General features: G+C 49.0%; 1 protein-coding gene across 2 annotated transcripts in view; it reads left to right on the top strand.

Moving 5' to 3' along the window:
• PYROXD2 (pyridine nucleotide-disulphide oxidoreductase domain 2) overlaps positions 1-3,168 on the top strand; it is a 29,759-nt gene extending 26,591 nt beyond the window's left edge. For both annotated transcript variants that reach the window (XM_039911602.1, XM_029059124.2), the window contains exon 16: positions 2,600-3,168. In XM_039911602.1, the coding sequence (XP_039767536.1) occupies positions 2,600-2,670 (71 nt within the window). In that variant the 3' untranslated portion in view covers positions 2,671-3,168. The remainder of the gene's footprint in view (positions 1-2,599) is intronic.
• The last annotated feature ends 10,131 nt before the right edge of the window (positions 3,169-13,299 follow it).

A 13,299-nucleotide genomic window follows, 5' to 3' on the forward strand; every position in this document is an offset into this window, starting at 1 on the left:
CTCACGGTTAATCCCCATTTTACAGATGAGGTAACTGAGACCCAGAGAAGTGAAGTGACTTGCCCACAGTCACACAGCTGACAAGCGGCGGAGCCGGGAGTCGAACCCATGACCCCTGACTCCGAAGCCCGGGCTCTTTCCACTGAGCCACGCTGCTTATCATGGGGGAGTGAGTCAGAACATCGTGGGTTCTAATCCCGACTCTGCCATGTGTCTGCTGGGTGACCTTGAGCAAGTCACTTCACTTCTCTGGGCCTCAGTTATCTCCTCTCTAAAATGGTGCTTGAGACCGTGAGCCCTATGAAGGACAGGGACTGTGTCCAACCTGATTAACTCGTATCTACCCCAGCACCCAGATCAGTGCTTGGCACATAGTAAGCGCTTAACGAGCACCATAATTATGATTATTATTATTGCTATTACCCTATTCATTCAATAGTATTTATTGAGCGCTTCCTATGTGCAGACCACTGTACTAAACGCTTGGAATGTACAAATCGGTAACAGATAGAGACAGTCCCTGCCCTCTGACGGGCTTATAGTCTAATCGGAGGAGACGGACTGTCAAGAACAATAGCAGTAAATAGAATCGAGGGGATGAACATCTCATTAAAACAATAGCAAATAAATAGAATCTAGGCGACGTACATCTCATTAACAAAATAGATAGAGTAATGAAAATATATACAGTTGAGCGGACGATTAATAATAATGTTGGTATTTGTTAAGCGCTTACTATGTGCAGAGCACTGTTCTAAGCACTGGGGTAGACACAGGGGAATCAGTTTGTCCCACGAGGGGCTCATAGTCTTAATCCCCATTTTACAGATGAGGTAACTGAGGCACAGAGAAGTTAAGTGACTTGCCCACAGTCACCCAGCTGACAAGTGGCAGAGCGGGGATTCGAACCCATGACCTCTGACTCCGAAGCCCGTGCTCTTTCCAGTGAGCCTCGCTGCTGAGGGGATGGGAAGGGAGAGGGGAAGGAGCAGAGGGAAATGGGGGGAAAAGAGGGTTTAACTGGGTAGAGGGAATAGAGGGAAAAGGGGAGCTCAGTCTGGGAAGGCCTCTTGGAGGAGGTGAGCTTTAAGTAGGGTTTTGAAGAGGGGAAGAGAATCGGTTTGGCGGAGGTGAGGAGGGAGGGCGTCGCGGGACCGGGGGGGGGACGTGGCCCGGGGGTCGACGGCGGGACGGGCGAGAACGGGGGAGGGTGAGGAGGTGGGCGGCGGAGGAGCGGAACGTGCGGGGTGGGCGGTGGAAAGAGAGAAGGGAGGTAGGAAGGGGCGAGGGAACGGACAGCCTCGAAGCCTAGAGTGAGAAGTTTTTGTTTTGTGCAGAGGTCGTTAGGCAACCACTGGAGGTGGTTAAGAAGGGGAGTGACATGCACGTGCTTTGAGATCAGCACTGATTCTACTTGGAATAGAATGGGCCAGAATTTCTACCCTACGGTGCACAAATTTTAGGCAAAATTGAGCTCGAAGTCTGCTCTTTTATGCTGAAGTTTCCTTAGGATTGATTCAGCCTGGGCCGAAGCTCTTGGTCCGGTAGGGATCCCAGCAGGGCACCCATGCCATCTGCAGAACCTAGTTGCAGTGGAGCTGATTTTCTGGCATACTAATAGTAGTAGTAATAATGACATTTGTTAAGCACTTCCTCTGTGTCAGGCACTGCACTAAATGCCGGGGTAGATATTATTATTATGATGATGATGGTATTTAAGTGCTTACTATGCACCAGACACTGCACTAAGCACTGGGGTAGATACAAGTTAATTAGACTGGACACAGTCCCTGCCCCACATGGGGTTCACAGTCTCAATCCCCATTGTACGGATGGCACAGAGAAGTAAAGTGACTTGCCCAAGGTCACGCAGCAGACAGGTGACGGAGCGGGGTTTAGAACCCGGGTCCTTCTGACTCCCAGACCCGTGCTCTATCCATTAGGCCATGAAGCAAATCGGACCGGACGCGGTCCCTGTCCGGCACAGGGCTCACCGTCTTCATCCTCATTTTACAGATAAGGTAACTGAGGCCCAGAGAGGTGAAGTGGCTGGTCCAAGGTCACAGAGCAGACAGGTGGAGGGGACAGAATTAGAACCCATGACCTTCTGACACCCGTGCTTTTGCCTTCACGCCCAAATTGTTCCCAGTTCCGTGGGCGTCGTAACGAGATAATAATAACAATAATACTGTTGGTATTCGTTAAGCGCTTACTGTGTGCAGAGCACTGTTCTAAGCGCTGGGGTAGACGCAGGGGAAATCAGGTTGTCCCACGTGGGGCTCACAGTCTTAATCCCCATTTTACAGATGAGGTAAGTGAGGCCCAGAGAAGTTAGAAACTACAGGCCCCGAATCATCAAATCACAAACCCCAGTGCTTCCTTCTAGGCTATGTTTTAATCTGTCAAAAACCACATATTTAGAGTTATGCGGGCTTCAGGAGAGTGGGCTCGGACTTGCAGAGGGCCCAGGCCGGGTGTTCTGGGAAGACGTCTTGGAGCATCATCTTAGTGCAGAGCTCCGTATTAGGTGTTAGGGACCACGCAGTAGAAGTAGAAGGCGCTTAAGAGGCTGAGAGTCTTGCACCTGCATCCTTTGCAGGAGGCGGTGTGATGGGAGCGGCCGGACACAACGCGGCTCATGTGGCCTTGGAGGATTTCAAGCGCGTGTGATCCCAGAATGCAGCAGCTGGAGCGAGCCGGCCCCGAGGTCATTCCCACCTCCAAGTCATCCTCCCAAAAGCCTCTCCTTCCCACTGCCATTCCCAGGAAACCCACCGCCTCACCCTTCCGTCGCTCTTACAAGACACTTCGGCTCCTGAGAAAACGTCCATCGGGTATTGTCCCTCCCCAGACGGATTTTACCCTTTATTTACGGTGTTGTCCGTGTCCCTGTTGTAAGTCAACATCATCGTCGTCTTCATCCAGATGATTTTCTGAGGGCCTACGGTCAGCAGAACACCAGACTGGGCACTTAAGGTCGGAGAGAAATGAAAGGGAAGCCGTTCTGTCCTCAAGAAGCCACAGCTAGGGTGAAACGCAGGCATTTAACGGTTCACCGTTACAGATTCACACGTGGACGGAGTTTGAATCCCGGATCCGCCATTTGTCTGCTATGTGACCTCGGGCAAGCCGCTTCCCTTCTCTGTGCCTCAGTGACCTCATCTGTAAAATGGGGATGAAGACTGTGACCCTCGTGTGGGGCAGGGACTGTGTCCAACCTAATTAACTCGTACCTACCCCGGTGCTCAGTACAGCGTCTGGCAAATAGTAAGCACTTCATATAGATCATAAAAAACCCCCAACTAAACAAATGCAGTCTGAAGGATCCTTTGGAGCTTCACAGTTACTCTTCTCCTCTCCCCACCTCACAGTTTAGCTAAATAGGTGTTAGATATAACCTCCTGTCCCTCCACCCCGTAGCTTAGGGAAGAGGTGTCTCTCATGAGCCCTTCCCTTCTCCCTGGTTCTTAAACCAGGAAACAGTCATTTTTGATACTGTTCCTCCTTGACCTACCTTCAGCCCTTGCCCTGTGATGTTCCCACTGTTTTGGAGGCAGGGCTCCTGGTGGGGGTAACAGGGAAGGCTGGGGGGGAAACCAAGGCTAAGATGCCCCCATTCAGCTCAGCCCTAGTGACTGGGGCCTTAGATCACAATCGCCCTTCACTTCAAGATCGACGTAGAATTTAACATTCTTCCCCCAAGTCTCCAGTCCCTTGGGTACTGCTGCCCACTTGGGTGGGATGCTTTTAAATTTAAGACTATAAGGCGCTAAATCAGCTGTCTCCCGTCAACCCCACTTCACTCCCACTACAGTGCAGCCCACACACCCCACTCCTTTCACGCCAACCTACCCTCCGTTCCTTGACTTTGCCTGATTATGCTATCGATGCCTGTCTACTTGTTTTGTCGTCCGTCTTCCCCCTTCTAGACTGCGAGCCCGTTGTCGGGTAGGGATCGTCTCTACCTGTTGCCAAATTGTACTTTCCAAGGGCTTCGTACGGTGCTCTGCGCGGAGGAACAGCTCAATAAATAGGATTGAATGGACGAACGGATGATTTCATCTCTCTCTCCATCGACCCCTTTGCCCACATTCTCCCTTGGACCTGAATTCCCTCCACTTTGTATCTGACAGTCCACCACCCTGCTCGCCTTCAAAACTCTACTAAAATCACATCTCCCCCCCAAAGGCCTTTCCTGCTTAAGTCTCAGCTCTCCTACTCCCTCACCCTTCAACATCACCTGTGCACTGGGATCCGTACCCTGTAAGCACTTGCTATTCACCCCACTCTCAGCCCCGCAGCAATGGTGGACCTACCTAGGTCTCGGTTACCTCGTCCGTAAAGTGGGGATAATAATAATGTCGGTATTTGTTAAGCGCTTACTATGTGCCGAGCACCGTTCTAAGCGCCGGGGTAGACACAGGGGAATCGGGTCGTCCCACGTGGGGCTCACGGTCTTAATCCCCATTTTACGGATGAGGTAGCTGAGGCACCGAGAAGTGAAGCGACTTGCCCGAAGTCACCCAGCTGACAGGTGGCCGAGCCGGCATTCGAACCCATGACCTCTGTCTCCCAAGCCCGTGCTCTTTCCACTGAGCCACGCCGCTTCTCTATTAGCTGATTAGCTTGTAGCTGCCCCAGCGCTCGATACAGTGCCTGGTACATAGTAAGCACTTAAATGCCATTAAAATTATATCTGTAATTGATTCAATAATGTTTGTCTCCCCCTCTAGACCGTAGGCTCCCCGTGGGTCGGGAATGTGTCTACTGTGCTCTCCTAAGCACTCAGTTCGGCGTTCTGCACACAGTAAGAGCTGTTCTACTACTTCAGCCCGATTGCAGCCACCCTCTCTGACAGTGGCCTAGAGGTGTCCCCTCCTCACTCATTCACTCACTATCTGGAGCCGGTCCCAACTGCTGTCTGGCTCCCTCCGGGCCAGAAACGGTTTCCTTGCTTAGGGATGGCTGTGTATTGGGTTTCAAAACCATGAGAAAGGTGGGCTTTCACCCGAGCGATCTGGGCACAAATCATGAAGACATCATCCTTGGAACCATTAGGGAAATGGAGCCCCGCTGGTCCGAAAGAATCAACTCAGCAGAAAGGGCCACGTTTTCACGCGCCCTTCTGAGAGGAGCTGAGAAGGGAGATAGTTAATAACGTTAATGATGTTGGTATTTGTTAAGCGCTTACTACGTGCAGGGCACTGTGATACAGGGTAATCAGGTTGTCCCACGGGAGGCTCACAGGTAATCCCCATTTTACAGGTGAGGTCACTGAGGCACAGAGAAGTGAAGTGACTTGCCCAAGGTCAAACAGCTGACAAGTGGCAGAGCCGGGAGTCGAACCCATGACCTCTGACTCCCAAGCCCGGGCTCTTTCCACAGACGGTTCCCCACTCCTGTCTCTGGGATGGGAAAATTTGCAACTGGTAACTTGCCCGCCGTGTGACGCGCAACTTGCCCGCTGAGCGCGTAAGTCACTTCATTTATCTGTGCCTAAATTCCCTCATCGCCTCTCGGGGTCACACCTGGAGAGTTTCCAGTACTCTACCAATCTTGGCTCAAGGGAGGGAGAGTCAAGCGGTGCCATTCCTATTCCATTCCTACCTTGGGCAGTGGCTAGCGAGCGGAAGGTAATCTGCTACAAGTCAGAATTGCCACGCTGGGCAGCAGCGGCATAGGAGGGAGTTGAGGGTGGAGTTTCAGGTTTCGATCGTGGAAGAAGGCAGTGGTAAACCACTTCCGTATTTTTATCGAGAAAACTCTCCGGATCCACTAACAGAACGATTGCAGATGGAGGCGAGATGTTCCGGGAGGGCCCCGGCCATGGAGTCGCTATAGGTCGGAGACGACTAGGACAGCGTAAAGCGAAGCAAGGCAAATTCCCTCATCTGTAGAATGGGGATTAACTACCTGCTCTTCCTCTCCCTCAGACTGTGAACCCCACAGGGGGCCTGATTATCTTGTAATAATAACGTTGGTGTTTGTTAAGCGCTTACTATGTGCGGAGCACTGTTCTAAGCGCTGGGGGAGATACGGGGTGATCAGGTTGTCCCACGTGGGGGCTCAAGGTTTAATCCCCATTTTACAGATGAGGTAACTGAGGCACAGAGAAGTGAAGTGACTTGCCCACGGTCGCACAGCTGACAAGTGGCGGAGCCGAGATTTATCTCATCATTTAGTACATTGCTTGTCATGTGGTAGGAACTTTATGAATGTCGGTATTATTACAGTTATGGTAATTATTATCGTTATTAATCATAATGATAAGCACAGTTGGAAGGATAGCGAAAGAGGGGGGGAAATGCTACCATTTTGTTTCTTTCATGCCTCCCTGTGCTCTTTATATACACTTAGTGTCCTTCCTTGTCCCTGAGCACAGTGATGATGATTACATTTATTACACACTCTCTATATACCAAATATTGTCTTATGTGCTGGGTAGGTACAGGATAATCAGATTAGGCACGGTCCCCGTTCCTGTCTCACACAGGGCTCGCGATCTAAGAGGGAGAGCGGGTATTATAATACCCGTTTTACTGATGAGGACACTAAGACTCAGAGAGGTCAAGTGACTTGCCTAATAACAATACCTGTGAGCCCTTGTCTCACATGGGGCTCACGGTCTAAAAGAGAGCTCCTCTCGGGCAAGTCATTTAACTTTTCCATGCCTCAGTTGCCACACCTGCAAAATGAGGATTAAATACCTGTTGCCCCTCCCCCTTACCTAGGGTGTGAGTCCAACACTGGGCTGGGATTGAGTTCAATTTTTAATGAATAGCACAATTATCCTGCGACTTGATCCAATATGCTAAAGTACAAACTCAGATTTTACAGTACACCCCGTTCTTTCTGTCCGCCACTAACACGCTGATTGCCACTAAGCGGCCTCTTTCCGTGGGAAGGGAATCTTCTTCAGAAGAGGAATAACGCAGTTGACTCTCTCCAGAGCATTTGAGGTATCATGAGTAGTTGAACAGTATTTTTCAAACTGATTCCGAACTTCTTTTAAAAAAAAAAATGGTACTGTTAAGCGCTTACTGTGTGCCAGGCACTGCTCTAAGCACTGGGCTAGAAACAAAATAACCCAGTTGGACACCGCGCCTGTCCCATGTGGGGCTGATGGTCTTAATCCCCATTTTACAGATGAGGTAACTGAGGCACAGAGAGAAGCAGCGTGGCTCAGCGGAAAGAGCCCAGGCTCGGGAGTCAAAGGTCACAGGTTCGAATGCCGGCTCTTCCACTTGTCAGCTGTGTGACTGTGGGCAAGTCACTTCACTTCTCTGGGCCTCAGTTACCCCATCTGTAAAATGGGAATTGAGACTGTGAGCCTCACGTGGGACAACCCGATGACCCCGTATCTCCCCCAGCGCTTAGAACGGTGCTCTGCACAGAGTGAGCGCTTAACACATCCCAACGTTACAATTAAAGTGACTTGCCCGAGGTCACACGGCAGACAGGTGGCAGAGCCAGGATTAGAATCCAGATCCTTCCGACTCCCAGGCCGGGCTTTTACCGCTAGACCCTACTGCTGCTCAAAAGGTTCATCCTAATGAAGATAGGCAGGTGGTTCAGACGGCGACTGACATTCCTTGAACCAGGAGACCAGTGAGGGGCTCGAATGACTGTAAACTCTCCTTCCCTCCAAGCGTCTGGAAAGCCTCAGTTTGGAGTCATGACCCAAGGCAGAGGACTGGCAGTTTTATTTTGTCCATACGCTGGATGCATAACCAGGCGCCGTTAACTACCAGTCGGGGAGGAGGATGGGTTTCCGTTGGGAGGAAGTGTTTCCCGCTGCTCTGGGGAAATACGTGGTTGTAAATCTACCCCCCAACCCGTCACGTTGCGGGCAGCGATACGTCTCTGACTTGTTTATGCAGTTTTAAGGGTTTGACAAGCCACGGGCAGCAGGGGACACATTTTCAAATGCTTCTTTAATTTGCAGAGTCATCACTTTGGCACCCGCCAAATCCAAGCTCGCGCATCTAGAGCGCGCCCCGACTAGTCGTGTGCAACATGGAGATCCTGCGTTGTCCGAACCAGGTTAATCTCTCCGAGCTCCGGCAAAGGTCATTTGCCGGAAAGGCCCCGGGGGTCAGAGGTGTCCGGGGGTGGAAAACGCCAAGATGGCAAGTGACAGATCCGTGGTCAGATTTTTTTGAAACAGTGGAATCGATTCCTCCGGAATGTCCTTTCTCTCCTTTTTCCTTTCCGGCATGCATCCTCTGCTCATTCATTCATTCACTCGTATTTATTGAGCGCCTCCTGTGTGCAGAGCGCTGTGCTAAGCGCTTGGGAGAGTGCGACACAACAGTAAACAGACACATTCATTCAGTAGTATTTATTGAGCGCTTACTATGTGCAGAGCGCTGCACTAAGCGCTCGGAATGGACAAATCGGTAACAGAGAGAGACGGTCCCTGCCCTTTGACGGGCTTACAGTCTAATCAGAAAGACAGGCACCCCGGGCCGGGTTCTACGGAGATTTGAACTCGGATCGCTGGATTCAAAGGCCAAGTGCTAACCGTTACACAGCAGAGCTCCAATTTATAAGGCACTATTAATAATAATAATAATAAAAGCGACAATAATAGCACTTGTTAAGTTTTATGTTCAAACACCGAACTAAGCACTTGTGTGGTCGAGCACAGTATCCATCCCACATGGGGCTCATGGTCTAAGTTGGAAGAAGAACAGGTATTAGATCTCCGTTTCATAGACGAAGAAACTCCAAGCACGGTAAAGGTAAATGGCTCGCCCAACTGCACACGGCAGGCCGCTTGGGATAATACGTTGTCTGTAGTTAAAACGTGAGCTTTGTGTGTGAATAACAAATAAATCTGGGCCACTTTCCTCTTAACAATCATGTCAAGGACCTTTTCTCAGCAACTCCAAATTAATTACTGACTTTGACTCCGGGAGTTTCCCAATATTAATAATAACGATGTTGGTATTTGTTAAGCGCTTACTATGTGCCGAGCACCGTTCTAAGCGCCGGGGTAGATACAGGGCTATCAGGTTGTCCCACGTGAGGCTCACCGTCTTAATCCCCATTTTACAGATGAGGGAACTGAGGCCCAGAGAAGTGAAGTGACTTGCCCACAGACGCACAGCTGACAAGTGGCAGAGCTGGGATTCGAACCCATGACCTCTGACTCCCAAGCCCGGGCTCTTTCCACTGAGCCATGCTGCTTTTCTTTTCTCATGTGGGGATTGTGAGGTGGAGGGGAGAGTAACTGGAACACTTATTTTCAGGATGGGGGAAAGAGGGTCAGTGAGGGAAGCGGTGGTAAGCCCCCTCAGCATCAGCGTGGACATCTGTTACCTTCGATCTGCGACCTTTGGACGCTTGATATTTGTCCCACCCCCCAACCCCACAGCGTACATGTCTTTAAATTATATACATATCTTTATAGCTTCACAGCGTACCTATCTTTAAATTATATATTATAAATTACTTATTCGCATTAATGTCTGTCTCCACCTCAGACTGCAAGCTTGTAGAGGACACGGGTTCTAATCCCGGCTCCGCCAGTTGTCCGCTGTGTGACCTTGGGCGAGCCAAACTTCTCTGTGCCTCAGTTACTTCATCTGTAAAATGGGGATGAAGACCGTGAGCCCCACGTGGGACAACCTGATTGCCTTGTATCTACCCCAGCACTTAGAACAGTGCTCGGCATATAGTAAGCGCCTAACAATTACCCTAATTATAATAATAATAACTATTGTTATTATGGGCAGAGAATATTCATTCATTCAACAGTATTTATTGAGCGCTTACTCTGTGCAGAGCACTGTACTAAACGCTTGGAATGTACAAACGGGCAACAGATAGAGACGGTCCCTGCCCTTTGACGGGCTCACGGTCTAATCGGGGGAGACGGACGGACGAGAACGATGGCGATAAATAGAGTCGAGGGGAAGAACATCTTATTAAAACAATAGCGAATAAAGAGAATCAGGGTGATGTACATCTCATTAAACAAAATAAATAGGGTGACGAAGATAGATACGGTCGAGCGGGCGAGTACAGTGCTGAGAATAATAGTGTCTGCTAATTCTGCCGTACTCTCCCAGGAGCTAAGTACAGTGTTCTGCAAATAGTAAGCTCTTAATAAATACAACTGATTGATTGATTGACATTCACCTGGTTTTATGTCAGTCACTCTTTTTCAACCGGTCTGTCCCCCATCCTCTGTTGCTGTTCATTCATTCAATCGTATTTATTGAGCGCTTCCTGTGTGCAGAGCACTGTACTGAGCGCTTGGAAAGTACAACTCGGCAACAGAAAGAGACCATCCCTAACCAACATGGGCTCACCAAACACCAAATACTCTTGTGCCCGGTATTTTTACTTGTAAATCGTGGCTCGGTGGAAAGAGCCTGGGCTTTGGAGTCAGAGGACATGGGTTCGACTGCCGGCTCTGCCACTTGTCAGCTGTGTGACTGTGGGCGAGTCACTTCGCTTCTCTGTGCCTCGGTCACCTCATCTGGAAAATGGGGATTAACTGTGAGCCTCCCGTGGGCCAACCTGATGACCCTGTATCTACCCCAGCGCTTAGAACAGTGCTCTGCACAGAGTAAGCGCTTAACAAATACCAGCGTTATTATTATAAATGCTCGGAGCCTGCATAGGTTCCGGGAATTCCCCTGAAGAAACGTGGCAGGTTGGTGTCCTGACAAATACGTGACTTAGGTAACGTCACACAAGTTACGTTTGCGACTTCTGTTGCTTGCACCACAAGGAATTTGAGAGTGGTTGTCCTTTGAGTTTCCAAACGAAACAACTTGTTGCCAGGAATGGTTAGAACAGACTCATTTCTACAAGGTAAATTTGTGCCCACAAAGAGGATGGGGCTGCAAGCTCGTTGTGGGCAGTTAATGTGTCCGTTATATTGACATCTCTGAAGCACTTAGTACACTGTTCCGCACACAGTAAGCGCTCAGTAAGTACCACTGACTGAATGTCTTAGCCGCTTCTGTCACAGATACTCTCACGGGTGAATTTATCACTGATGGCATTATCTTGAGTGTAAAGAACAATTCTATACACAAAGTAAACATTCACTAGTTTCATTTTAGACCTTCGTTTTTTGATCGTTTTGATATTTTTAATAGATGATCATTAAAAGCTATTAAGTTCTTAATGGTTTGTAGAAGCTGGGTGGCTTAGTGGAAAGAGCCTGGGCTTGGGAGTCAGAGGTCATGGGTTCTGATCCCGCCTCTGCCACTTGTCAGCTGTGTGACCGTGGGCAAGTCACTTAGCTTCTCCGTGCCTCAGTTCCCTCGTCTGTAAAATGGGGATAAAGACTGTGAGCCCCACGTGGGACAACCTGATTACCTTGTACCTACCCCAGCGCTTAGACCAGTGCTTGGCACATAGTAAGCGCTAAACAAAAGCCACTATTATTATTATTTATTCTAATAAAAATGAAGGGGGCTATCAGCAAAGGAGTTTCTGAAATTCTTGAATGCCTTTATTGGTCACCCTAATGACAGTTCCGCCCATTATTAGCAATGATAACTGTTGGTATTAAGTACCAAGGACCGTACGTGCTAAGGGGGAGGACAAAAGGTATTTAATCCCCATTTTACAGAGGGATCTAAGGCACATAGAAGTGAAGTCTAAGACTTGTCTAAGGTCACGTAGCAGTCAAGTGAAGAAGCCAGGACTAGACTCCCCAGCCCATAATAATAATAATTCATTCAATAGTATTTATTGAGCGGTTATTATGTGCACAGCACTGTACTAAGCGCTTGGAATGTACAATTGGGCAACAGATAGAGACAATCCCTGCCCAGTGATGAGTTCACAGTCTAATATAATAATTGTAGTGTCTGTCAAGCACTTACTATGTGCAAGGCACTATAGAGTGCACAGAGACTTTTTCGGTCATCTTAGTAGACTGTGGGCAAGTCACTTCACTTCTCCGGGCCTCAGTTCCCTCATCTGTAAAATGGGGAGTAAGACTGTGAGCCTCACGTGGGACAACCTCATTCCCCTGTATCTACCCCAGGGCTTAGAACAGTGCTCTGCGCGTAGTAAGCGCTTAATAAATACCAACATTATTATTATAGTTGTTGAAAGTTGTCTTTCCTCAAGCTAATCCTCTTTTAAATTTTTTTGTGTGCATGTGTGGGTGGTTGCTTTTTGTTAAAAAAAAAAATCAAAGGAAAGGGCTGAATTCAGGTAATAAGAGCCAGGGGAAAGCTCAAATTTATTTTTTGGATCTGGGATCAGATAGGAAGCCCCAGATCTAGACTGAGGCTGGGTACTTCAAAGCGTGTGCATTTGGCTGTCTGGCACTGGTTATCCAGATTCTACTTTTCTAGTTTATTACCCATGTGCTTGGAGGTGTTACAAGTGAGAGTGCTCCTAAGAGGAAGGGTATGTCAATGGGGTAGGACTCCAAAAAACATTTGGTGGGGTTTGAGGGGTCTTAGGGGGAGGGATGGAAGGAGGGGGAACTTGGTAGGGTTGGAGGGAGCCATGGTGAGATTGGAGATGGGGAGAACCAGATGGTCTAAGGGTAGGACAGGAACAAAAAGTACCCCGCCAACACCGCTGAGATTGCCCTCTGCGAGCCTCCCTTGAGAAGCAGCGTATCTTAGTGGAAAGAGTTTAGGAGTTTAGGGCACGGGTTCTCATCTTGCCTCCGCCACCTGTCAGCTGTGTGACTTTGGACAAGCCACTTAACCTCTCGGCCCCTCAGTTCCCTCATCTGTCAAATGGGGACGAAGGCTGTGAGCCCCACGTGGAACAACTCGATGACCTTGTATCTACCCCAGCGCTGGGACAGTGCTTGGCACATAGTAAGCGCTTAACAAGTACCATCATTATTATTAATGAATTAAGGAATTAACTTAATTAAGGAATTAATTGTGAAGCACTTATTAAGTACCAAGCACTGTACACGCTAAGGGGGAGGAAAAAACGGTATTTAATCCCCATTTTACAGAGGAATCTAAGGCACATAGAAGTGAATTGACTTGTCTAAGGTCACACAGCAGGCAAGTGAAGAAACCAGGATTAGACGCCCCAGCCCAAAATAATAATAATAATTCATTCAGTAGTATTTATTGAGCGCTTACTATGTGCAGAGCACTAATGAATTAATTAAGGAAGGGAAGAAAACCCTTCTTACCTACATGGATGTGACTCAGGGGTTGCGCACCGGGAGGTTTTTCTCCTGTCTCTCCCTCCCTCCCTCCCCGCTTTCTCAACCCTGGCCAGGAGGCGGTCCAGATGGGAAGAGATGGGGAGGTGGGGAGGCCCAGCAGGTAATCACACTGAGGTCTT

This window comes from Ornithorhynchus anatinus, chromosome 3, assembly GCF_004115215.2.
Source record: "Ornithorhynchus anatinus isolate Pmale09 chromosome 3, mOrnAna1.pri.v4, whole genome shotgun sequence".
NCBI lineage: Eukaryota > Metazoa > Chordata > Mammalia > Monotremata > Ornithorhynchidae > Ornithorhynchus > Ornithorhynchus anatinus.